Below are 26,850 nucleotides of genomic sequence, written 5' to 3' on the forward strand. Positions count from 1 at the left end.
CTGCTGGGGTGACCTTGGGTCAGTTACAAGTTTTCTCAGAGCTGTCTTCTCAAGAGTAGCTCTCTCAGAGCTCTCTCAGCCCCACCTATCTCACAAGGTGTCTGTTGTGGGGAGAGGAAGGGAAAGGAGATTGTCAGCTGCTCTGAGACTGAGTGAAGGATGGGGTATAAATCCAATCTCTTCTTCATCCTTCCAGAAAACTCAGGGAGGTTTGTCTAGGGGGAGGGGTCTCCCATTTTATCCTCACAGCGGCTTTATGAATTAAGTTAAGACTGAAAGATGATGACTGGCCAAAGGTGACCCAGTGGTTCAGGAATCTGTACCTGGGACTCCCTGGGGTGAGTACCATACCAGCTCTTTCATAAGACTGCATCAGATGAGATTTAAAGGGGAAACCTTTTGATCTGAATAATGCCCATTTGCATATTGCAAGGCCGCTTGTGTTCACAGGAAAATCCACCCACAGCTTTCAAAAAGAGTCTTCACTAAGTTAAAGCAGATGCCAGTATTAATTAGTATAAGCAAATGAAAAGCTAGCATTGCTTTCTAGCCCTCTAGAATGTTTAGACATAGCCAGGGGTGGAATTCTAGCAGGAGCTCCTTTGCATATTAGGCCACACACCCATGATATAGCCAATACTCTAAGAGTTTGAGACTTTTTTTTTGTAAGCTCTTGGAGTATTGGCTGCATCAGGGGGTGTGGCCTAATATGCAAAGGAGCTCCTGCTAGAATTCCACCCCTGGATATAGTTGCAACACAAAGCACTTCCTATGGCCCTGTCCAGTAGGGGAAACTAGTGCATCTCTTTCATGTTCTCTTAGTGTATTCATATGCTGCTCCTTAAATACTGTGGAGGCAAACATCAAAAGCAATGCCAAGCTGTTCTTACTGCTTTGATAATCTGCATGTTCCAGGACAAAACTGGAGAACTGAAAATTATGAGATGAAAACTCCTTTGGTCCAGTCCAGAAAACAAGCCCAGCTATATCTTCCTGCAACAATACTGTGCTTGTGGAAATAAAGAGCCTATATCCTGGAAGCTGGGGACAGGATCTCAAATGGACACATGCATGCTGTCTCATACCCAGAACTAGACTGCTCAGTGGAGGATACTTGCAGATTATTGTTTCTGCCTGTGGGAGGACTTCTCCTTGCTGAGCGTGATTTTTCCTCTCCTGTAGTACCCCCAAATCCTCCCAGGAACACGATTTCAGGACGTTTCGGACCACCACAGGAGGAACATCACAAAAGTCCTGGTGCCTGAAGAAATGTTTGTCTGGACCCAGACCATATTCTCTACTGGATAACAGTTTGTCCAGTGGCAGCCTTAAGACCAACAAAGTTTAATCAAGATGTAACTTTTGTGTGTGAATAAAACTTTGCTGGTCTTAAAGGTGCTGCTTCAGACCAACACGGCCCATCTGAATCTCTCTACTGGGTGTCAGTGCATCTGGTACAGTTCACTGGTTCTGTAGATGCAAGCATGCTGGAAAGAGCTAGATCAGATCAGTGAAAACTGTAGCCCAGTGAATACTTCTGAACAGGGTTTTTTTTTTTTGCAGAAAAAGCCCAGCAGGAACTCCTATGTATATTAGGCCACACCCCCTTAAATCACCATTTCACACGGCTTTTTTGCAGAAAAAGCCCAGCAGGAACTCATTTACATATTAAGCCACACCCCCTACCACCAAGCCAGCCAGAACTGTGTTCCTGCTCGTTTATCACACATTTGTTATGATAGAGACAAAAGGTAAGAAGCACAACCACCCTAGGTCCCTAATATATATGGAGCAGAGGTCCACCAGTGGTTATTAGCTGCAAGGTATAAATGGAACACTATGTCTGGGGCAGTGATGCTCTGTATTCCTGGTGCTTTGGGGGGCAACAATGGAAGGGCTTATGGAGTTCTGGCCCTGCTGGTAGACCTCCTGATGGTGTCTGGTTTTTGGCCACTGTGTCACACAGTGTTGGACTGGAATGGCCATTGACCATGGCTTATGTTCTTATCTTATGTACCCATTTGGTAGCATGGTTTTACATGCAAACACTAAAGTCTTGTGCAAAATAATCCATGATCTTCAGAAGCCTGCATGTTTTAAGGTTTTATTAATAAGCATCCTGCTAGCAGGCTCAGATCGGAGGCTTCAGTTTGTTCTACAAGCCAAGCAGAATTGCGGAAGTTAAATAGACTATCTGTAAAAAGACCCTTTTCGGAATAAAACCTTCACATTTTTATTTGAGAAACATCTTACAGGCTCATTTTAAATATTGACAAAGATGCAACTTAAAATAAACTTTTTCTAACTTAATTTTGAAATCAGCATGAACAATGACCTGGGAATGACTATTTAGAACAGGGGTGGCCAAACTGTGGCTCTTTTCACGCGTCTTGTGTGGCTCTCAAAGCCCCCACTGCCCTGTTGGCCAGCTTGGAGAAGGCATTTGTCTCTTTAAATCCCTTCTCCAAGCCAAACCAGTGAAGGAGAGCCCCTGAATAATTAATACCCCCAACAATAATAATAATTGCTATATTGAATAAGAGCATGCTTTGCCCCCAAACTAAGGTGTCTGTTGCAATACTGCCGTTAGAAATTGACCACCGCCCAGCGGCTGTGAGCTCCAGCTGGAAGATTAGATGAGGGAGCAGTCTCCTACAGGCGACTTGCTGTAAATAGATAGAGTGAAGGAATCATGTCATGGAAATTTACTTGGGGAAAGTTCCGTGAGGTGGGATCTTTGAAATCAGATAAGCTTGCACCAGCCTACTCGCTCGCTTGCTTGGTAGAAAATTGTATGCACTCAGGGAAATGGAGCTCAGTCATTTTGGGGCCCTGTGCCCAACTGAGTCCTTCTTTTGGTACCAAAAAGTAAACCTCACCATACCAGTAAGTCTGTGTGGACCTCATTATTTCTCTGCTTCACCAGCTGGCAGCTTAGAGAAGGCATATAAAGTTGCTTTCTTTCCAACCTCTTCCTCTCCCCCCCCCCCATTTATTTGCCTCCCTCCCTTGCTACTCTCAAACATCTGGTGTTTATTCTGTGTGGCTCTTACCTTAAGCAAATGTGGCCACCCCTGATTTAGAATGCTGCGCATGAATCACACACTTCAAATTCAGAATGAACAGGTTTCTTGCAAAAAGTAGTTAATTCTGGCTGATACTATTAAGGCATTACCCCCTCCCTTCATAAGCACAGAGATTATAACTCCTCTTTCACCCTAGGCTTTTTCCTCTGAAGTTAACACTGTTTATTTTTCCTTCATCATAGCGAGACTATTACCAATCCTGTAAGTGTTCTCAGGCCGCATTTGAACTTAGTGTAAGTACAGGTGTTCCTGATCTCAGCCACAGGCAGCTTGCACATCAGAAAGTGCTTTGGTGGGTGTGAGGCAAAAGAGCAGTAATGGGCCTGGTTCATCCTGCAGCTGCTGCTAATTGGTTCTTGGTCTGTACAGCTGTTATCATCTTCAAGTGGGAAAACAGCAAACAACTCTCCATTTACAAAGTAATACAGTATAATTAAATAGTCTTCACCAAATCACCTTCAATTTCCAATAGGTTTAAAGATACAATATAATAATGCAGTTAAAAAACCATCCTGTGCACAACATAGCTAGTGTCCACAAATTATAATAATTTTCTAATAAACGATAAAAGAACCGGTCCAATTTCGTTTTGGATATACTATCCTTCTACAAGGGACCGTCTTGTCATGTTCATAGGTTCAGTAGACTTGAAGTGCCAAAATCTCCCAGCATTGTGGTTTTTTGTTTTTTATATTTGTTTATGGAATGCCTCTACCAATTTCTATCCGTCAGCAGTTGCGTTCCTGAATGTGTCCCAGATGGTTTTTTCAACTGCATTGTTGTACTGTATCTTTAAGCCTATTGGAAACTGAAGGTGATTTGGTGAAGACTGTTTAATTATACTGTATTACTTTGTAAATTGAAAGAGTTTGCTATTTTTCCAGTTATATCACCTCTGTGGTCCCAGTATTTGCTGACATTATCTTCAAGGCCAGAGGTGGAAGTGGCGTGATTAACTTCTCATGAGAACCTGCAGCCTGAGGATGGGGAGAGCAGAGCCAGGGGTGATGACGTTATCTGGAGGCTTCTCTGGAGAATGTGTTCTGATTGGATGACATCCTCACCAGAGGTCGCCTGGCCAAAAAATATAATTCAGCTTCCTCCCAAAAGAAAAGCTAGCTGAAATCCTGATCAAGGAGCCTAAACTATGTTCTGCTTGAACTGCAGTTGCTAGCAGCATAGACAATGCCTGAGCTGTGGCCTTTGACTTTTGGAATTTAAGGTTGGTGCCGTCTAATGCAAGCCCTGAAAGCGTTGGACAGTGGAACTAGCTTTCTTATTTTCTCATTGCATGGCTTTAGTGGTGTGTTGGCAGTGGAATAAATTCTTTTGTTATCAGAAGTTGAAATAAACTTTATATATTTTTTAAAATTAACAGTATGGTTACTTGTGTGCAACTGCTCTAAGAACCCATGGGGTTCAGGTCCGAGTTCCTTGATAGTCGGGTTTTAACATTCGTATCAGTGAATGCAGGCCTCAGATTCAGCGGGAGCTCACAGGAGCACTGGTCTTGAACCTTTCTGACAGTTCCACCTCCTCCTTCCCACCTTGTCCAGTGAATAGTAGGCGCTGCTGCATAACAATCCCTGGATGAACACCACCTATTTTTCTACAAAACGACCCGAGTTAATGTGTCAGTGAATATCTGGTTGAATGCTCACCACCTGGAAAGTCCTGACAAATGTGGAAATTCCATCTGTAAATGAACACAAAGACACTTTATTTTTGCTGAAATCTGTTAACAAAAATAGCCAAACAACCAGATATTCAAGTAAGAGATCCTGGCTTTTCAAAAAGAACTTGATAGGAAATAAAGACTAAGTGTTTGAACTAACCAGGGATGCTTTTAAGCAATACCCTTTATTACATATTTATTGAGCATTGGTTCATATGTATCTGGGCCCCAACTTACATATAGTACAGCTGTGCAGGTTCCCTTCCCCAACATGGATTGTTACCTGAAAATATTCATTTGTGAACTGTGTTTGCCGCATGAGTACCCAGTTCCATAAAGAGCCAATGCATCTGAACACTTCAGAAAATAACTATTTGCACACATTACAAAGCTAGATGATTTCAGGCAACAATTGGGGCAATCTTAAGATGTGAAAAAGGATCAAAGGAGCTGCTGCAAAATAGCATCTTCTGATTCTTCTGCTCAGAGATAGACCATGATATCATGTTAAGCAATTAAGACCCAACTGTAGGTACACTCACTCTGCTTGGATAAAGCCACCTACAAACAGCTCGCTCTCTTTCTTTTGGGAGAACTGCACAATTGGGCCTTAGTCTGGATCTACTCGGAAGGATGCATTGCTGCTCTTCCGCTATCCCATCACCTGCCTTGGTATCTATCTGAAGAGCATCTTCCTGCAGCGTAAGACCAGCTGAACAGACTCAAAGTACAATTCTGAGAAGACCCAGTTACCCTGCTAGCTTGAAAAGGTGAGCGATGCATAGCGTTAACATTAAAATAAAAATTTATTACTGCAATTTATTCTTTAAAACAATTTATTAAAGAATGACTGACACATAGATATCTTTATGAAAAAAGACAGTGATGTTAACAAAGCCATTATTTCTATAAAATCCATTCCTCAAATCATAGGCTTAAAAAGGCCACAGCTCACACAATGAGATAGGAATCCAAATACCAGAAAAAAATCATATTATGCTATGGTCATCACATAAAGCTCTTACAATAATTTTATTGGGGGATTTCAGATACTAGCAACTTTGGTTTCAATTTATTTTATGTACAGAAGTTTTCATATGTAGTCTGTTACCTTTAGTATGTTATGCAGTGAAACCTCAAAGCTACTTTATGATACTACAGCTGAACTTTCTTCAGTTCTGGGCTAAATGCTTCCCTGTCCCAACTAAGCAACCAGAAAAAGCAAAATAGTGTTGTCAGAACATATAGCAAAAAACCCGAATAGTTTCTGCCTCATCAAGCTTAACTGGGACTTATTCTGATTGCAAAATGTCCTTTTCTCAGGATATGGAAAATGGAATGGAGGAAGAAAGAAGGAAACATGCAATAGGGAAAGTCAAGTATGTAGGAGTAATTTCAAGTGAAATGGGATGTGATGTGCGGAAGTCCTGCTCCCAGCCTTTGGGAACAAAGTGCTCTGAGGGTAAAGAAGACATTATCCTAAACACATTGCCACTGCCAGAAATGCTGCTATGCCTAGTTCTCCCCCCTCCATAATACATGGCAGAACATTACCTTGATTCCTTATTTATCTGTGCCCCTCCCTGGTCACTGGCTATTACTGACAGAGGAGGAAGATAATACAGAATTTGTGAATTCATAATGTAAAAGTTTAGTAGACAATACAGAAAAGGAGAGGAGAAATCACATTCATGTCTATGGGGGAACAACCATCAGTTTAGGGCAATGTCCTAAGGATTATGAGAGACACACACATCAGATCCCATCCTAGAAAGCCAAATGTCTCTCACTGCATGACTGCACCTATGCAGGTAGCTAGGCTTTCTGAGTCTAACCACCCAAAATGATAGTAGTAATGGATTTAAATTATTGTTCTGTTACAGCGAATAATTATAGAGGGGCTATGTGATGTGACTTTTAAACAGCTCTAAACAGGGCTTTCTTTTTGTAGCAGGAACTCCTTTGCATATTAGGCTCTGTACACTCTTGGAGGACTGGCTAAATCAGGGGTGTGTGGCCTAATATGTAAAGGAGTTCCTGCTACAAAAAAGCCCTGGCTCTGAATATTTTTCTCTGTTTGAAGCTCATTTCCTTCCAGCCATGATCTTTAAATACTGTAGTGTGTTGTAAGCAGCATTGGTCTTGGCATTCTCCCAGGAGATTCCAGTCCCATGGCAAACTATCACTGGACTGGTTGAAAGTTCTGCAAGACACTGGTGTTGTCCATTCATGCTTGGCTCCTCTGAAATTAGACAGAGGCATTTGCAATTAGTGGAACATTGTATTTTTTTCAAGTAAAATGCAATGACACAAATTCTGTTTTCCAAATACCTTATGCCACTGCAACCTGCTTTTCTACATACTCATTCAAGTTCTGAAAGCTAGTAGCAGGACTGCTGTAATTTCTTTTTAAAAATGCACCAAGGCTCTGGAAACACTACTTTATATCTGTGCCAAAATTTAAAGAGAATGAGCACAATGATGATGCCATAATTCCTACTTCTCTTGTACAGTTCTTCAGAAATTATTCTTGGGACAAAGAGGTCTTAGGAAGAGGATGGCTCTGTTCATTGCTTACCTAGATACAGATAGGTTGCATTAAAACCTTGTTCTTCTGCAATTTCATCAAGAAGTTCGACATAATCGGTACTAAGAACACCAAGTGGATTCCACCTCAGCAATTTCATTTTTTCTCCCGAAGAGTTCCTAAGAATATCCCGCATACATCTCAATTTATGGCTCTGTTCAATTCCCTGAAACAAATTAAGAGGATTACACTGCACTACATTTTATTTACATGGTGTGTGCTTAGCAAACCAATGTACCTGTTTCTTTATTCTGTCCAACCAATACCCAGCATCTTGGAGGCACACTTAAAATGTTCAGAACGACGTCTTCTCTTCTACTGAGTTACCGTTCACAATGAGCTAGCTGACAGCTGGCAAACTCTAGCTTGCGAAAGGCTACTCTTGACTGTCAGTCACTGGAACCCACCTAGTCAATCACTGTTGACTGCTGCTGCTTGCAGCAGTGAAGGGAAATGGGAAACTGTGGCTGAATTCAGATAGCCAATTTGAGCCAACATAGGCACAGTCCCTAGGTGGATTAAAAAAGCAAGGTCAGACAGGCACAGCTGCCGCCCTTCTTGCTCTCACACTCACCCCATCCTCCAATGTCTCTGAGATAGATCAAATAGCTACCGCTTGGGAAGTGGTAGCAAATTCTTCTGCCACACTCCATCTGTCTTTCCAGGCATCTGAACGAGGGAGCACACAAGCGAGGCAGTTTGGCAGTGTGAACCCACCAATCTGCACTAGGCACTCACTGGTTTGTTTGTTTTTTTAAACTCACTTTCACAGAGCACATGAGTGCATGGCTAATAAAAAATGTAAGGGAAAAAAAGAAACCCAAACTTGTGCTAAGGGGATTGTGTGCAACAACTGTCTGATCATGCCAAAGCGCACCCACATGAGATATGGGCCCCTTACATGAGAGCGTCTGACTGGGATTAGTCTGCTCCGTTTTGGGATGGCCCAATTTGGGGTGCCTCCAGTGCACATGGAACTGGCTGTCTGTACCCAGCCTCTGAGAACATTTAAAAGCAAAGGACCTGTCTTTGGCTTCTCACTTCTGGATGATGGTAGAATGTGGCAAAGGGGGAGGGGGGAACAAAGGTTCTTCTACAGCGGAGGAAGGAGAGAAAAAGACAGGCAACAGTATCAGAGCAGTTCCAATGATCGCCTCTCTGATAGGTTTGGCAACAGGCTGTGGCGTGGATAGAGCTCTACAGAGGATGAGGTCAGGGATCCTAAAGAGGACTTTATGCAAACAAACCATTGCCAGCTGAGGCAGGAGCTACAGTGTAGCTCATGATGGAAATTTCACTGAATTCTGGCATGAGGCACAGCACATAAATGCAATGGGAAGTCCTGCAACAAACTGACACCAAGTTACGTTTCTATTTATTTACATCTTATTTTCTATATGTATTCTCTTCTCTTTCTTTTTCTACTCTCATATAAAACTTGCTTTTAATACTGCCTTCCATAGTATTCCCTTCCAACTTTCAAAACGATTTTTTTCTTCATCTTTTTCCCCGGCACGCTGTGCCGCTGTGGCTTTAACTGGTTTAGGAAGCAATGCAGCAAGTTTCTCCTGTCACTATACACACCAGGAAAAATCAGATCTATTTAACAATTTTAGTTGACTTGGCTTATGATTTGATTTGATTTATATCCCGTCCTCCCCGCCTAAGCAAGCTCAGGGCGGCTCACAACATATAATAAAATCACAATAAAACAGTTGAGTATTAATTAAACAATATAAAACAGTTCGGTGCTAATTACCATTTGGTTACAGATGGCGTTTATGCCATGCCTTTCTCCCCGTGAGGGACCTGAAGTGGCTTGCATCATTCTCCTCTCCTCACATCACCCCCCTTTGGAGTAGCTTAGATTGAGGGTCTCTGGCGGGCCAAGGTCAACCAGCAAGTATCCATGGGAGAAAGGATATGAACCTAATGCAACACTTGAACTGCTGCTGCACCACCACTGCATATGAGGCTGCCATTAAAGGCAGATTTTCTTTAAAAAAAACAAACAAACTAGCAACCCTAATTTCCTCTAAGGCTGCAAGCTAGACAGGAAAAAAAAATGTCCTGTACCTATAGCAGAGACTTAATGAGTGCAAATGAGCAACTGAAGTTTTCCAATGGCACAAAGTTAAGTAACAGTACCTGCTGATTGCTTGCAGCTCACATGGATATTAAAGGGTTTTTAAGTGTCTGGGACTCCACTGGTAAGCAAGTGGCTGTCACCCATGTTGTTCTCCAATGTCCTCTCTATTTGGCTTCCCACCGGGATCTTTTATACTCCATATTGGCCCAAATTTTAGGGATCGCTGATGATTTTATGGTGCTTTTTCAGCTTTCTGATCCGGAAATAACTGAATTAGTAGCAAAGGTTTTTTTTACAAAGCAATGGTCACTAGTCCTGATAAGTAGTACTGTGTATCAGGTTTTATTATGTTGCTACTTTTATCTTGTAATCCTAATTTCATTCTGCTATGGATTTTGTACTCTTTTAATCTATAACCAGGCCAACCCCCTATTTTATATTTTTATATATGCCAATAATATCACAATGTCTTGTGATATTAAAGGGACCAGTTCAAAAGTTGGCAACCCTGGTTTCATCCCAAATCCCTATGCAGTGCAAGTCCAGGGTTACTTCAAGTTAACAGCAAACCAAGAGGGAAACATAACTTTCAGAGAAATAACAAACTTCTGTTGCTACAAGGCCATAGTAATATGCTTGTATGCTCCTGCCATGAAAGGGCTCCAAGATTCTGAAGTCTTCGTAGATTAGATCTCTGAATCCCTCACTTTTCAGAGAAGCAGAAATGACTGTGCTTGAATAGCATCTTAGACCAGGGCTATTGAACTCATTTGTTATGAGGGCCAGATCTGACATACATGAGACTGTGCTGGGCCATATCAGGCTGAGCTGTGTGTACCTATTTTAGATTAGGTAGCAGATATATAAAGGTCACAGACAAACACAATTAATAATTTTAAAAAATTAGCATTCATTGGTCTTAAAGATGCTTTCTTTCTATCTTTCCCATGGGATCCAGGGAAGTGGGCAAAGGAAGCTCTAGCTCTTTCCGTCCTTCCCCAAGGGGCCAAGAAGCCTCATCCAATAGAAGGAAGCTTAGCTCAGTAGCTCTGTGCAATTGAGAGAGCCTGGCAAAGCAAGCTCTGCCTCGCCTCCCCTCCCTCTCCAAGGGAGGAGCCTCAGCCAATGGAGAAAATAGAGACTTTGCTCTGTAGCTCCTGTGTGATTGAGCAAGCTGTTATGCAGAAGGAAGCAAGAGAGAGGGAGAAGGAAATAGATGACAGTCAGTTGCTCAGGGGAATGATTCGGCCCCCGGGCTAATGCTTGACACCCCTGTCTTAGACCAGCTTCTTATCAATAACAGTTGAGATTCTTCCAGTTTTTCTAGTAGCACAAGGAGTGTGGGTCCCTTTTGACCCCTGAAAAACCTATGCTAGGGATCGTGGGGGCTGCATAAAAGAAGTTGTAAGGGACTGCAGTAGCAAGAAAACTGATAAAATCCAACCCAATGAAATCTGTATTAACTTTATCTCCTGCACACAGGAGTTTATGAAAATAAACCTGCTTCTTCTATCACCTACAGCACACAAAAAACCTTTCGCTATTATTGTAAAGCATGTTACCAAACTGATACCAAGTTAACAATTGGGATCTGTTAGAAAATGAATGACACTAGTTTAGGAACTTAGTGGCCAAGGTGATGACATACATTTCCCTCTACCTTTCAGAGAAGCAAGGTGTGCATTATCCAAGCAGAACTATGTTTATTATTGGGACAGATGTGCAGCTGAATGCTATGCATGTTCACTCAGAAGTAAGTCCTGCAGTTCAATCAATGGTACTTTCTCCCTAATACCCGTGGCCCAGGACTGCAGTCCCTAGGCCAAGGGTGTCAAATATCCATCCAACAGGCCAGAACTGTCCCACCTAAGGCTTTAATCAGGCTTGCGCTTCTTTTCTCCCGCCTCCTCCTCCTCCTGTCCTCACCCTTTGAAGCTCTGAAGCTGTCAAAATTCCCAGTTCCTTCTGCCTTGTCTTTGCCAGCTGCAGCAGGAAGCTTTTCTGGGGTCGCAGAGATAATCCATTCTATGTTTTCTTTGCAACTTTGTTTGTTCCGCAATGTGTTGCAATGGAGTGGAGCTCAGTTTCACCTTTCAGTGTTCCTGAGGCCAGTTGCTTCCTGGAGTTGTGTCCTTGCAAATAAAGGGTTGATGCTTTAAGCCAGCTTGTTTCTGCTGAATGGACTTGAATGGAATGGTGCCTAATGAGTACTCTAACTTGGGAACTCACAGCCAAAAAGGGATATTGCACTGGAGAGCCACTGCCAATCTGAGTAAACCAGGGGGTGGGGGAGAAGCTGCAATGCCCAGCCATTTCTTGTTTTCCTAAGCTCAGAGCATTTTATACTTTTAGTTTCTGCTGTGATCTTTGTGCTTTTTCTTGACATTTTATTTTTAAAAAAGCATTGCCAATTCCACTATTCCCACCTTTCCATTTTAAACAAAATACTGCAAGACTTTTAAGTACGTTTGTATTTTGAGTGAAAAATTAATATCTTTTTATTGTGTCTGTCTGCAACCTTTATCAAGTTTATATCTCTGCTACCTAGCATTCCGTTTTATGACACACATGGCCCAGCCCCACAAAGTCCCATTTGTATCAGATTTGGCCCGCATAACAAATAAGTGTGACATCCTTGCCCTAGGTTATCACCAAAGGAAGGAGAACCTGGCATCTAGGTGAAGAAAGTCCGGGTAGCAGGTAAGTGTTGAAACTCACCCCCCCCTCCCAGGCAAGAGATCCGTTCTGTGATATATGGTGAATTATGAAAAGGGAAAATATATTTATTATATTTGACTGTGCAGTTCCTATGTAATTTAATGAATTACTTACTGAAAAAAAATTGATACTGTCTCCAAAAGAATTACAGAGTTCATCAAGTTTATCAAGTACTTTCTCAGCAGCATTTCGCTTTGCTAATTTTTTAGAGGTCGCTGTCCCTGCACAAAAAAAAAACAAAGCCAAAGATGATGCGAATAAACAGAGAGCCAAAATTGGGATAAAGTCATACAAGGCAACCAAACTCCGAAGGCAACGACCCTCAAACTTATAGCTGATATTTCTCTTATTACACATGCAGATTTGAACTGTTATCTGGTCAGCTCCCCTCTAGCCACTACCTGATCTCAGATGTCACAGGTGCACACAGATCAGAAAAGGGGTGCTGAATCCAGGATTACCTGAGCATACAGTGGAGTTGAAGATCTGGGATGAGATCCTACGTACCACTTAATGGTCGAGTAGAGAATTTTAATTTGGGAGCAAAGATCAGATGGAGGGAGGAGACATATGGAAGGCTGAATAACCCCCCACCCCCATCCTTTCTGGAAATCTTGAAATGCAGATTTCAGCAGCATCTCTGCAATGACAAATGTGAATCTAAGGTATCCCCTCAGGCTACTTTGCCTCACAACTGAAGAACTGTAAGTAAGCAAGTAATATATGTTGGTGTACATGTAGCATTTGGTACTAAAATCTCTACACTGCAGTTCAACTGGTCACTTCCAAATTTTAATTGCAAAACATTCCTGGTATATCAATCAGACATTTTCTGAAAGCAGCAGATATATTAAAGCTGCCTCACAAAATAGTTTCTGTTGATACAATTGAGAAGACAACAGCCTGGCATTCAGATGACCAATTTCCTATTTCAATGTGGTAGATAAGCAATTTTATTCAGAACGTTGTCCTGATTTGTAGATATGATTTCTCACAGCAGAATTAGCAAATCCAACAGAGTATTTAAATTAGGCAATATTTAGGCCAAATAACAGAATTTCGCCAGCTGTGAAAACTGTTCAAAAGAGAGGAGAAAAACCATTTATGTGTGAGACTGAATGGTCTGGCATTGCACTTGATGGGCACAATCCAGCCTGAATGGGTTCAGCACTCATGTGCATTAAGAGTCCCATGTTTCTTTCCTTCTCTAGAACACATTAACTAAGGCTGTGGTCCCAAGGACACCTTCCAGGGAGAAATTCCCATTGAACAATATAAGGTTTACTTCTGAGTAAACCTGATAAGAGCCCCATGGTGCAGAGTGGTAAAGCTGCAGTCTGAGTTCTCTGCTCATGACCTGAGTTCAATTCCAGCAGAAGCTGGGTTCAGGTAGTCAGCTCAAGGTTGACTCAGCCATCCATCCTTCCAAGGTCGGTAAAATGAGTACCCAGCTTGCTGGGGGGAAAGTGTAGATGACTGGGGAAGGCAATGGCAAACCACCCTGTAAAAAGTCTGCCATGAAAACGTCATGATGTGACGTCACCCCAGAGTTGGAAACGACTGGTGCGTGCACAGGGGACTACCTTTACCTTTTTAAACCTGATTAGGCTGCACTCCTAAAACAAACAAACAAAAAACCTGTGTGAGAGTAAGTCCCTAGGAATAAAGTGGGACTTGCTTTCCAAGAAGACATCATTTGGTTTGCTCTCTAAACCAAGCAGAAAGGGAAAACAGCACTGGCCTATGAGAGCCATGCAAAGATCTCTCATTCCCTGGGATAGTCAACTGTTGCTCTCTCTAGACATGCTGTTGTGGGTGGGGGGTGGGGTGGGGAAAGGGAAGAGAAATGCAACTCCAGTGAAGTGAGGCAGTGCATCTACACAAGAAAGGACTGCACCCTAAGCATTCTGATGATATCTCCCATGTCAAGCATTTGCTCATATATAATACAACTGTACATAAAAATTGCTAGGGGTTTTCAAACCTGTAGCTAAATTCAGATTATCCTACCTTTTCTACTGACAAAAAGAAATAGGTACCTGTTCCTTCCAATGTTTCTACTCTGCAAGTCACTGTGAACTCTCTCATATGTGATGGTCCTGTCTCCTGTTCAAATGAATACTCTGGAAGTCTCCATCTCTTCTGAATGGCCATTTCCTGGAGTCAACAGAAAGAAAGAGCAAATCTTTGGCTTGGTTTTAGAAAAAACAACAGCCACGGATCCATTTAGAGTGGTGATCCCCAGTGTGGTGTACATAGATGCCACAGTGTGTGCCAGAGTTCCCTCTAAGCTGAGTTACCATGAGCTAGCTCACAGATTTTTAGCCCCCAGGTCATACATTTTTGTCTTAGCTCAAGAAAAAGCACCCCAGAGCACAATAATTTATGCAGTAGCTCACAACTTTAATGCCAGAAGCTCACAAAGTAGTTTTTGCTCACAAGACTCTACAGTTTAGAGGGAACATTGCCAATGTGTTTTTTTTTTGGCAACCACATACTAATTTCCCAATCTATTTCTTTATCAGAACAAAAAGCCAATTCTGGCTTTGCCTATTTAACCAGCTCAAGGGGCATTGTGTTTTTGTGTCTGTAGGGACCTCCCATTTTTGGAATGGTTGCCCCTACAATTGGTAGATGCTTAGGTTCGAACTTCATAAAATGCTGCACGGCTTAGCAACATTTTAAGATTAGTACTACCCTCTCCCCATGTTCATCCTTCCCTAAAATTTTTTCCTAGTGATCTACCAATGTGCCTGGGAAATGCTGACCAGTGGTCTTTCCCCCCCTTCCATACATTCTGTATGTAGTCTCCTCTATATTTAAATGGATTCTGTTGGTTTTTATGTTGTAAGCCGCCCTGAGCCCACCTCGGTGGGGTAGGGTGGGATATAAATCGAATAAAATAAATAAATAAATATATTCTTTGCTACTGACATGAACCATCTGCTCCTTCCTCATTTGTGCTATGGCCCCTCTCACTTTCTGTCAACCAAGAAGTAAAAAAAGACAATCTTTTACATATACAGGGACCTAATATTGACTTGCAATTCACTATAAAATGAACTAATCACTACAACTCAAACATACTTAAGAAAATATGTGTTAGAATAGAAATACAATCACGAGTTACCTGCAACAATCCTATAGGATTGGTCTGATTCTGTGCTTGATTGCAAGGTTCAAGGGTCATGTGGTCTGGCATAGAAATACTAAAATGAACACAGTACACTTGAAATTGGCAGTTTAGAAATCATTACAGGCATCATTCCATTAATAAATGAGGAAAAGGTAGTCCTGTGCAAGCAGAATTTAACGGGGTGGTTTGCCATTGCTTTCCCCAGTTGTCCACACTTTACCCCCAGCAAACTGGATACTCACTTTACCGACCTTAGTACTGAAGGCTGAGTCAACCTTGAGCCGGCTACCTGAATCCAGCTTCTGCCGAGATCAAACTCGGGTTGTGACCAGAGCTTGGACTGCAGTACTGCAGTTTACCACTCAATCCCAAATGCCCTGACCTGGATGGCCCAGTCTAGCTCGATCTCATCAGATCTTGGAAGGGAAGCAGGGTCAGCCCTGGTCAGTACTTGGATGGGAAGCCACCAAGGAAGATTGGTATTGGTATGCAGAAGCAGGCAATGGCAAACCACCTCTGAACATCTCCTGTCTTGAAAACCCTACGGCATCGCCATAAGTTGGCTGTGACTTGAAAATACTTTCCACCACAAATTCCAAATCCATTCTAACATTAATATAAAATTAAGAGTCAAATTAAGAATCCATTTTTAAAAATCCTAAACTGAAGATGCCCACCATGACACAGAGAAGCATGCAAGTGATTTATGAGTAGCCAGAATACAGTTATCTTTTTTCTGCCTAATGGCAGTTTCCCATAATGCATCACTAGTTGTGTTTTTCAATGCACCTAGCATGTTGGAAGGAGTCACATTAGGGAGAAATAACAACAACCTGTGTTGTTTGTGTGCATCTAAATGCAGAATTGGGGGGGGGGGGGAGCTTATTTAACTAACCAGAGAGAAATCACCCAAGGGATTATAGCAGCTGACAGAGCAATCTTCTGAAGGTCTACTTACAATCCTACTCAGCTCTCTTCAATGGAACTTACTCCCAGGAAAACATTGCACAGTGAATTACGTTGCAACAACAGTTATTTGAAGATCAGACACTGCTGATATTCGCCAGGGACCAAGGAAACAACCAATATATGTTGTACACAAAGCAAAATAACCTACTATCCCACTGTTGCTTTTCAAACTGGCCTAATCCCCAAATGAATGCCTTGTGGCCAAATCTTGAGGACTCCTGGGGCCCCAGAACTGAAAATAAAAGATTACTCTCTGTTGCTTGAGTCTTTCCCCCTTTTATTTAGTTTTATTTTGTTTATTAAAACATTTATACCCCATCCTTCCCTATGGCTTAGGGAAGCTTAAATTATTTTAAACATCCAAGTAAAAATAAATCCACAATTCATCCTGACCAAATAAATACCTGCAACTTACACTCCATTAAAAGCTCTAGCAAATTATTTATCTTCTCAGCGGCCATCCAGGTTAGGAGATGAAGCATCTCTCCTCAGACTGATACACTTTTCCTCTTTAATTTAACAGGGCATGGCAGGCTGTACACAGCTTCCAGTCCTCTCACGAGAAGTCCCATCTCACAAAATGACCAAGATGAAAGGTGGGGATTTACTGGCTACTGCTGTTGTTTCAAACTGGGCACCAGCTTCTACCAGCTCCCCCTCCCCATGCATGAAAGGCGTACTGCCTTTCTAGGGGTTCTCGCACCCCGTGTGTGCCAGAAATACCCTGAGATCCTCCCTTTACACAGTGAATTGTCTGGCAGTCCCAGATACTATGGGGGGGGGGGGGGGGAAGCTACCAGAGCAATCCTGAGGGAGGGGACTGAAATCACTCTGGGAGCAAACTTAACCCTATGTTGGCATAAGTGTCAGCTACATCAGTGTAAGTCTCAGTTATGCTGGTGTAACCGACACTTGCGTCAGCACAGTGTGGCTGCTTGTGAGGCCATGTCTGTGGTGATTCCACTGCAGCGTGGCCTTGCGGCATACAGTTAAGTTGGGGGTGGCATGAGGGGAGGGGCACTTTGGGTTGATGGGAGTAGCCAGTCCTGGGTCACACACCCCTGATGTAGCCAATCCTCCTGGAGCTTACAGTAGGCCCTATACTAAGAGCCCTGTCAACTCTTGGAGGATAAGCTACATTAGAGGGTATGGCCTAATATGCAAAGGAGTTCCTGCTACAAAAAAGCCAGTCACTGCCTTTTCTTCTACATTTGTAAAATCCTTTTCAAAAATAAATGGTTTCAACTAATGAATTGAGTATTTATATTTATTTTCCCTCAGAATCTATTCATTAGTAACACTGTGTCACAAGGATCAAAACCAAACTCACCAAAGATTAGGATTGTCTTTTAACATGTTCAGTGCAGCTTCCGCAGCTTTATGTTTTGCACTTTTCTTGCTGGAACCTTCTCCTGGGTGGAATAAAACACTGTGTGTTTGTTTTACTGACTGCACACCATAAAACTGGCATAGTGGACTTTGAAGTATCATTTTTTTGGCCTAAGCATAATTTAAAAATTGAATTCCCTTCCACCCTAAAAGCTACTCCGCTAACTGCTGACACAACAGGGACCAGATTTAGTACTGAGTAGACCTCCTGCCCAGCAGTGTCTTTGGGGCCTCAAGTGCAGGGTTGGGGGGCACTCACCCTATTTTGCATGCCCAAGAGGTGGTTCTGATCCCACCTCTCTTTTAACCCCCCCCCCATTTCTTCCTATAGCTCCTAATACCCATTTCCTCTCAATCATTATTTCGATTATTGTAATAACCAAACTCCAAAATAGTTCATGAAGGGTGTAGGAGGTAGTTCATGGAGGGTATAGGAGGTAGTTGGATACAGGAGTAAGATTAGTGGGGTATGTTCAGGGATCAGGATAGAAGGAAGGAGTATGCTTTATGGTCAGGATTAGGCAAAAGGAAATTTGGGATTTGAAACTCAACACACAGTACTGTTACAAACCTGTTCCGGTTATTTCTCCCAAGCTAACTTTAAAGGTAAAGACAGGCAGATGCATTTGTTCCTCATTTTTTTCAAATTCATACACAGGAGTGATGTTAGCCTTTGTGCAGTACTCATGTAACAGCTGAATTGGTGTTTTCTCTGGATTGGCTTTAATAATTTCCTCCAAGCTGCAGGAAGACAAAAGAAGAACAGTATTTATTTATTAACACCAAGGGGGAAAATGGAAATTGCATTTAGTTTGGCGGCAGTTATTGCTAATTCATGTAGCGACATAAATATTAAGAAAATTAATGTTTCGCTTTTAAAATGTCATGCCACGCTTTTCATTCACAAAATTCAGATGGTAAAATCAGCACACTTCAACAGTTGCACTTCTTTGACCACTTGCAGGTGTTGTTGTAAGAAAGAAAAATCATGGGAAAATAAATCAGAGAATGATAGCTACATTAGTCTATTGCAGTGAAAACAAACAGGAGTCCTGTAACATTTTGAAGATTAAGATAAGGTCACTTTGTGGTAACATGTGACTGCTAAAATTGTCAATACAAGGAAGGCAGATGTGTTACCCGAACTGTCTAATAATTTACTGAGAAAATTAGCTAACAAGAGGCAGTTAACACAGGGATCTCCATAAGATGTGTACCAGGATCCTTTCTTCAGAGAACTCTCAGATAAACCAGGCTGATGTTCAACTGACAGTATTTTACTGAAACATAATAAAAACAAAAACACACACACAAGAGCTAACCACAAATAAATAAAGGTAGTGGTGAGGAAATTGTGGTTCAGGATAGGCAATATTTACCATCCTTGTAGATTCACGTCTGTGCAACCAGCATATGGTGTGAGGCTGAAAACACACATATTTAGGATGAGTTTCTTGTATTTATAGAAAACATGTTCCCTGAGGCAATATAACACGTTTGTCCCAGGAACAAAGGACTGGAACAAATGTTTGATGGCTCTCCCAGAGGTAGATCAAAGAACTGATCAGAGCTCTGTTAATATAGATGCCCCCCAATTCAGGAGAGGAGACACTTCTAGGTTGCTAGCAATATACTAACATCTAGGTTGTTATGGATATGCTGCCAAAGGGGAAGCAGGTTTGGGGATAAAAGAGGTTAATGTAAAGTAAGGCACTGTTTTTCCTGAAAACCCCATTCTTATATAGTATGCATTACCTCTTGGGGTGGAAATGTTTTGTAAATCAGCCTTTTGAATAACTTCTAAATAGCTTCCCAGGCTGTATTTGGGGTTATATTTGGGCCATGCAGTGTCTTGTATAATATGATATTTGAAATGATATTATATAGGAAGGGTATTTGGGCTTTTCTCTCTGGATGCCAACTACATATCTGTGATTGGGGTCTGACTGCTAGCAGATGTAAGAGTCCTTGCTTCACATCCTACATTGGAAATGTGAACAGGGAAACTGTGACTGAGTTTTTCTGTGGTACTCACCTGTAATTTACAAACACAGACACCAGTTTGAAAACTAACGTGAGTGTGGTTGCCAGCCAGGTTACTTGTAGGTGTCCTGGATGTGACTCACGCTGTGACCCCGCCACCCCCGAGATGAGCTGACCGGCCCTGAAACAAGTGGCTCCACACCCCATGCACCCACCGAAGATGGAGGCAAGTGGGCAAGCTAGCTGAAGGCCCATGGTGATGTCCAGCTGACCGAAGTGGGCCCTTCCCAAAGAACTGGAGCCGGAGCCAACATGTGGCTGTTGGGCCAGACTCCTGACTTGGACAGAGCAGTACCCTACCCCTAGGTGGCCACAGGCAAACAGGGAAGCAGCACAAGGCCAGAAGAGCTCAGCTATACCCAACACAGGTGTCATGGTCCCGATACGAAGCTAACCGGCCTCTCCCAGACCACAGCAGGCTCATAGGGCCTGCTGCTTAACAGAGGGAGCCATCCTGCCAGTCCACAGCAGGCCCAGCAAGCACAGCTGAGCTCAGGGCTCTGGCTAGGCGCCTTTGTATATAAAGGAGGGAGGTGCAAAGGGGCCAACGGGGGTGGGGTGTGGTGTGGTGGGGGGAGGCTAGGGAGCTGGGAGAGGTATCAAGGAAAGCCTGAACTTGGGACAAGGAAGAGTTCTTGTGCTGGAAGCTGCTGAAGCTCAGAGAGAGGGACACAGTGAAGCAGGACCCAACCGGGGAAAAGGCCAAGAGGGTGACGAAAACCTGGCCTCTCCCATTCTGAGACGCTTGGCTGTTTTCAGAGATCTCCTGGGAAGGTGCGACAACAGCCACCAGAGGGGACACAGCAACAGGGGAGCTAGGGTGTGACAGTAGAACTAGAAGTGAAGCCAGATTTTGCAGCTGGCCTAGTCACTTGGGACACTGTTATCATCATCATTTACCATGCATAAAAAGCAAATTAGGTTCTGTACATGAACAACAGATTATTGTTGTGAGTTCATAATCTAACAATGTTTATAACAGGGGTCCCCAACTTTTTGAGCCTTCGGCATCTTTGGAATTCAGATGCAGTGTGGTGGATGTAGCCATAAATTAGCTGCCACAGCTATGATTGCAGCAGTTTAATTTCAGTCATATTGTGAAGATTCTTGTGCTGCAGAAGCAGCCACTGCCAAAGCAACGTTTTTAATAAAAATCTGCATAAAGCAAATCTCCAATTCAAGCTTCAATCTGAGCTTTGCCTTTCAATCTCCGGGCTCATTGGACTATAAATATCAAGTAAAGCAAAGGCTGATACAGCATTTTATGATGGAAAAAATGCTAAAAATACAAGGAAATAAAGTTTGGGGAAAATATAGTTGCGTATTTTTAAAAAATCAATTAAGCTCAACACAAGGCTTCATGGATGGGAACAGAAGAAAAATTTCTTACAGAAAAAAATTAAACTGGAAGAACTAGCTGGGTAAGAAAGCATAAGTCAGTTGCAGGGCTGTACATACCTTATAGATACAAAGAAGAAAATTTCAATTCAGTACTCAAAGCTATACAAATTCTTCTATTAAAATTTTGATATAGGGAACAATCCTAAAGAAGTCTACTCAGAAGAGAGTCCCATTTTATTCAATTTTTTAAGCTCCTGCACAAGTGTTCTTAGGACTGCAGCTGTATTTTATTAAGGACTAGAGTGAGAGTGTGGGGAATAAAGTGACAGAAAAGAAGAGAGACTAAAATTGTGTAGATAGTGCCACAAAAGGTGTGGGTGATTATAATTCAGTCACCAATATGGTCATACAGAAGTAAAAACAGAGGGATTTACTTCCTAAGTGAACGTATGGGAACGTATGGGGAAAGTGTATGGCATGTAGACATGAAGCCCCAATCTGTGGAATGCATTAACCCCTAGCCCAAAGCAGATCCCTATATAGCACAACTGTGAATACAGTCAAGTATGATCCTTTTAATTTTACAGAAATTGGCAACTATTTGGATTGCCATATAAAGATAAAGTAATTTACAGGACAGGTCTTCTCTACGGTTGTTGTTCAGTCCAACCTTTGCATAGATTTCCAATCTACATTTCCAGCGAATCATCTTGTGTCTGTAGAATATTCTGATGAAGCGGTAGAATTTTAACAGCTTTAATTCTGATAACCAGCAAGTCTACAAAAACTCCTCTGTGTGTGTTATGTGCTATCAAGTTTCTCCCAACTTATGGAAACCCTATGAACTAGCGACCTCCAAAACATCCTACCATTAACAGCCTTGGCAACTATAGCTTCTTTGATTAAGTCAATCCATCTCTTGCTGGGCCTTCTGCTAGTTCTCGTGCCTTCAACTTTTCCAGCAATTCTTTTATTTTCATAATGCAACCAAAGTACAATAGCCTGTTTAGTCATTTTAGCTTCTAGTGAAAGCACAGGCTTCGTTTGATCTAGAACCTACTTATTTGTCTTTTGGATTCAACTTCATCTGGCTCTGCTACAACCATCCAACCATGGCCCTAATACCTTATCCAAAATATACGGATGTGGAGTCCAGCAACAGATAAAGCTGAGTGTCATTTGCATATTGATGACAACCCAACCCAAACCCCTGGACCAAGGGGGCACATGTAGATGTTAAATAACATATAAAGTTTGCATGATATTTCTGCTGGTCTTAGCATCTGCTAAAACTTCCTCATAATGTTGTATGCTAATTTGCTGTTTACCCTCTGCCTATACACATGGACTGTTAATTTCAATGTATCTGAGGAACTGCATACGCACACAAAAGCTCATACCTCAAATAAAACTTTTGACAACCTTAAAGGTGTCACTGGACTCAAACACTGTTCTACTACTTCAGATCAACACAGCTGCCCACCTGGATCTATGCTATATTTAGAAGGCTGGACTTCAAAACCAAGCCACCCCCCCCCCCTTTATTTGTATATAATGGAGGAAAGTGCTGTCATGTTGTATCTAACACAGAAATCACAAAGGGTTATCAAGAAGAAAGACTGCTACTAATTATTCCACTTCTCTCTAAATTTACACCACTGGAATATTGTATCAATTTTAGGACTGAAGTACTCTGGAAATATCTCTTAGAAAATATGCAGAAACCGGTAATTCATGGGTTGCAAAATTCTGAACTTTAGCAATTAGAAAGGGGAAATGTTTGGAATTACTGAAATAGACTTTTAGACTTCTGAGTTTTATGGATGTTAGATGATTTTAAGAGATGTTGCAAACTTATGTTGGTCTCTGACTCTAATAAATATTGACTGATTGATAAAAAAAATGGTTTTCAAGGCAAGAGATATTCAGAGGTGGTTTGCCATTGCCTGCCTCTGTGCCCTGTCTTTACCAATCTATTAATTCAGTAGTTTTCAAACTGTGAACCAGGATCCAAAGCGAGCTGCGGTTTTCCTGCAGGTGGATCCCCTTTGCCCATCCTTCTGGTGTTTACTTCCCCTCTGCCCAATCTTACTTTGGGGGAGGGGATGATTTTACAGGTGATCATAGGTTGCTACACAACCTTTCCTGTGGATCTATTTACCTTCATTTAGGGTGACTTCTGCACATACTTTGGGGTGGGTTAAGCCGCCTCCCCATCCTTTTCCAGTTTTGTAGTTGCCAGCCACCAGGTGGGTAGTCAAAACAATGGACTGCAGTGTGGAGAATCCAAATAAAAAATACACTGCTCCAGGTACAACAACACAACAATAAGAGTAATTTAGTAGCCAGTCATACAAATCAAAAGACACTAATTCCAAATATACGGATATACAAATTCCAGAAATGAATCCCAAATATATGGACAACGGTTGGCTGATCCAAAGTCCAGTTTCAAATCTTCATCAGGTCCAAAGATGAATGGATAACTATATAGTCTTGGTAACACTCTGAAATGGGACCTTTAACCTGAACTCCAGAGAACTTACAATCTTAATCATCATTATTACTTTTCAAGTGGGGCCAAAGCAGGCTCCAAAGAGCTTGCAATCTTATATTCAAGAACTTATGTCTGTATGGAAATCACTGCAAACATTCACCCTTAGCTGATATGGAGCCTCCAAGTGGGGCCTGGAAATTTTTCACTTTTACAACTGACCTCCAGCCAGTAGAGATCAGCTCCCCTGGAGAAAATGGCTGCTTTAAAGCAGGGGTCCCCAACCCCCAGAGCGAGGCAGAGCAGCCCAGCCACCCATTTTGCCCACCCAGGACCTGGGTGGATGAAAGAGGCAGTGTGGCCTTGCTCTGATGCTACCTCCTCTTGCAGGGGAGGCAGCCTCATAGTGAGGCAGAGCAGCCCTGCTGCCCCTTCCACCTGTCCAGGATCCAGTTGGTTGCAAGTGAATACTCCAGACCTGGGCAGATGAAAAAGGCAGTCTGGCCTCACTCCAAAGCTGCCTCCTCTTGCAGGAGAGGCAGCCTTGGAGTGAGGCAGAGCAGCCCTGCCGCCCTTTCTGCCCGCCTGGGACCCGGTAGGCAGAGGTCATGGCCTCACTCCAAAGCACCACCTCTTTCATCCACCTGGGGTCTGGGTAGCCAGAAGGGGCAGTGCAGCAGCGACCTTTGCTTACCCCTCATTTAAAGACCCCCCCATGGGGGGGGGGACTTGGGATGTGGCTTTGGGGCAGCAAAATCCCCAGTACACACCTCCAAACCGGTTCATGGAAAAACTGTCTTCTACAAAATTGGTCCCTGGTGCCAAAAAGGCTAGGAGCACAGCTTTAAAGGATGGACTCTATGGCATTGTACTATGCTGAGGCCCCTCCCCAAACTCCGTCCTCTACTGGCTCCACAGACCTGGCAATCCTAAGAGCACCCTAGTCTCTGGGCCTGAACTGAGAAGCATCCTTTTACTGAGCGCAGGCTTCCCTGGGCAAACTCCTGGCACTCTGTTAGGGTTGCCAGCCTCCAGGTGAGGCCTGGATATCTCCCACTTTTACGACTGATCTCCAGCTGGCAGAGGTCAACATCCCTGGGGGAAATGGCTGCTTTGTGCCATGGTGAGGCCCAGGGCTTTCTTTTGTAGCAGGATCTCCTTTGCATATTAGGCCACACACCCCAATGCAGCCAATCCTTCTGGAGCTTACAGTAGACCCTGTAAGTAGGTGGAGGATTAGCTACATTGAGGGGGTGTGGCCTAATATGCAAAGGAGTTTCTGCTACAAAAAGCCCTGTGAATGAGGCCCCTCCCCTCCCCAAACCCCGCCCTCTCCCAGATCCAACCCCAAAGTCTCCAGGTATTTTCCAACACAGACCTGGCAGTCCTATTTAGTCCAAACCTGGCGGGGGGCGGGGATTGGCAATCTACATCCATGGGTACCCCTGGAGAGACACGGGCCCCGGGCCTACAGGTGAGGAGTGACCCAGACATCCCCGTTAACGAAATGAAGAAGGGCGGGACATCCATGGCCACCCGGGATGGCTGCTTTTTTCCCGCCTGACAGCGAGAAGCGACGAGAGAAGCTCTTTCCCGGCCGGCGGCCCTCAGCGGCCGCTCTCGCCTAACCACCCCGCCCCGCCCCCGTTCTGTGAAAAGCCGTTGCTCCTGCGCGCCCCCGAGAGCGCGGCGCGTGCGGACGGCTGTTACCCACAATGCCTCCTCCCGCGCGCTTCACCTTCCCTCCCGCGCGCTTCACCTCACCACCCCCTACCACCCCCCCCCCCCCCCGTTCTGCGAGAAGCCGTTGCTCCCGCGCGCCCCCGAAAGCGCGGCGCGCGCGGACGGCCGTTACCCACAATGCCCCGCCCCCCACCCCACCCGCGCTTCACCTTCCCTCCACGGCCGCCCGACCTGAGGGGATTTTGTTTCGCCGCTGTGGAGTTCTGCTGCTCCGCGCCCGAGAGTCCCTCTTGGGGCATCGCCGGGCAGGGAAGCGCCTCTACCAGAGCCATGCCGCTCAGGGGGGCCGCCATCTCCTTCTCCTCATCCTCCTCCTCGCCAGGAAGCATCGTTCAGAGCCCGTCCCTCTTCGCCTTTCGCATGGGGTTCCTTCCGGGGGCCGGCTCGGGGAAGGGCCGCCCTCGCAGGCTTTGAAGGATGCTTGGCCTGGCCGCTGGTGGAAGGGGGAGAGGCTAGGGCAAGAACAGCGCGCCAAAATGGAAGAGGGTGGCGCTTCATCCTGCAGGCAGGCAGCCCTCATGGCTTGGCCGTTGGTGGCAGCAGAAAAACGGGAACATTCAGAGCGCTGAAAGTGCGGCGAAGCCTTTGAGAGCCGAGCCTGCCCTGTGGGAACAAAACAAGGGCGCCTGACGAGCGACGTTTATTTCAGTAGAACAAAGCAGGAGTCAAGTTTTACCTTTAAGACCAACTTAGCTTTATTCAGAACGTAAGCTTTCGTGTGCTCTCTAAGCACACTTCATCAGACGAGGAATCCGGTGCAGTGAGCAAAGCCACACATAGCTGGTAATCAGTGGCTCAGAATGCAAACTGAGAATGCAAAATTCTGAGCCACTGACTCAGTCTTCAAGGCTAGCTTTTCTCTGCACAACACAGAGACGGGAAGGAAGGAAGCCAAATGGAGCTCAGGCTTTGCAGCCTGTGTCGGTTTTCAAGGTTATCTTTTCTCTGCACAACAGAGAGATGGTGGAAGGAAGGAAGCAGAGCAGAGGTCATGCTTTGCTGGGGGCAGGGCTAGCTTTGGCTTTTCTTGTGACCCGGTAGTGAGGCTTCCATGGCCCGGTACCAGGTCCCAACCCTGTAAATGGGAAACAGTGCCATAGAGTATAATGGAGAGTTGATCTGGGGCTCTGGGTGGGCTGTTTTTGAGGTAGAGGCATCAAATTTTCAGCATAGCATCCAGTGCCTCTCCTCAAAACACCTCCTCCCTTAAGTTTCAAAAAGATTGGACCAGGGAGTCCAATTCTATGAGCCCCCCCCCAAAAAAGGTACCCCTATCCTTCATTATTTCCAAATAGAGGAAAGGCATTTAAATGGTGCATAGCACTTTAAATGTGATGGCCAGAACTGCCTTAGGAGTTCAGTTGTGCTTGTCACACCCTGGCTCCACCCCCAAAGTCCCCAGATATTTGTCCAGTCAGACCTGGCAACCCTAATTCTGCCTCAGTCCAATTACAATTAACACAGTAAGGACAGCACAATACATGGTCAATAAAGTAGCATTACAAAATGAAGACAGTAAATCCTGTTCTCTGGCATTGTTACAACTTTGCCTTTAAACTGTGGTTAGACTTGTGTTTTAT

General features: G+C 43.7%; 1 protein-coding gene across 2 annotated transcripts; it reads right to left on the bottom strand.

Moving 5' to 3' along the window:
• Positions 1-5,579: 5,579 nt before the first annotated feature.
• Positions 5,580-25,667, bottom strand: PRKRA (protein activator of interferon induced protein kinase EIF2AK2). 2 transcript variants are annotated; one of them, XM_060256906.1, is made up of 9 exons: positions 25,442-25,656; positions 19,029-19,073; positions 18,221-18,390; positions 17,591-17,672; positions 15,286-15,364; positions 14,195-14,312; positions 12,270-12,376; positions 7,340-7,514; positions 5,580-7,003 (listed from the first exon to the last, which is right to left on the bottom strand). In XM_060256906.1, exons 1-9 carry the CDS (start codon positions 25,597-25,599, stop codon positions 6,846-6,848), a joined length of 1,092 nt encoding a protein of 363 aa, XP_060112889.1. In that variant the 5' UTR covers positions 25,600-25,656; the 3' UTR covers positions 5,580-6,845. The 2 variants fall into 2 exon arrangements, with proteins under 2 accessions (XP_060112889.1, XP_060112890.1); XM_060256907.1 differs by lacking the exon at positions 19,029-19,073 and having other exon boundaries at positions 25,442-25,667.
• Positions 25,668-26,850: the final 1,183 nt, after the last annotated feature.

This window comes from Heteronotia binoei, chromosome 16 (assembly GCF_032191835.1).
Source record: "Heteronotia binoei isolate CCM8104 ecotype False Entrance Well chromosome 16, APGP_CSIRO_Hbin_v1, whole genome shotgun sequence".
Classification (NCBI taxonomy): domain Eukaryota; kingdom Metazoa; phylum Chordata; class Lepidosauria; order Squamata; family Gekkonidae; genus Heteronotia; species Heteronotia binoei.

What these genes read in the sequence shown, in the direction of transcription:
- PRKRA (XM_060256906.1), bottom strand. Translation starts at nt 25,599, where the DNA reads ATGCTTCCTGGCGAGGAGGAGGATGAGGAGAAGGAGATGGCGGCCCCC. An exon ending in GACGTGAATCTACAAGGATG is followed by an intron (nt 18,391 to 19,028) that starts GTAAATATTGCC and finishes GTCTTCCTGCAG; the next exon opens with CTTGGAGGAAATTATTAAAG. An exon ending in ACAGTATCAATTTTTTTTCA is followed by an intron (nt 7,515 to 12,269) that starts GTAAGTAATTCA and finishes AATTTGTTTCAG; the next exon opens with GGAATTGAACAGAGCCATAA.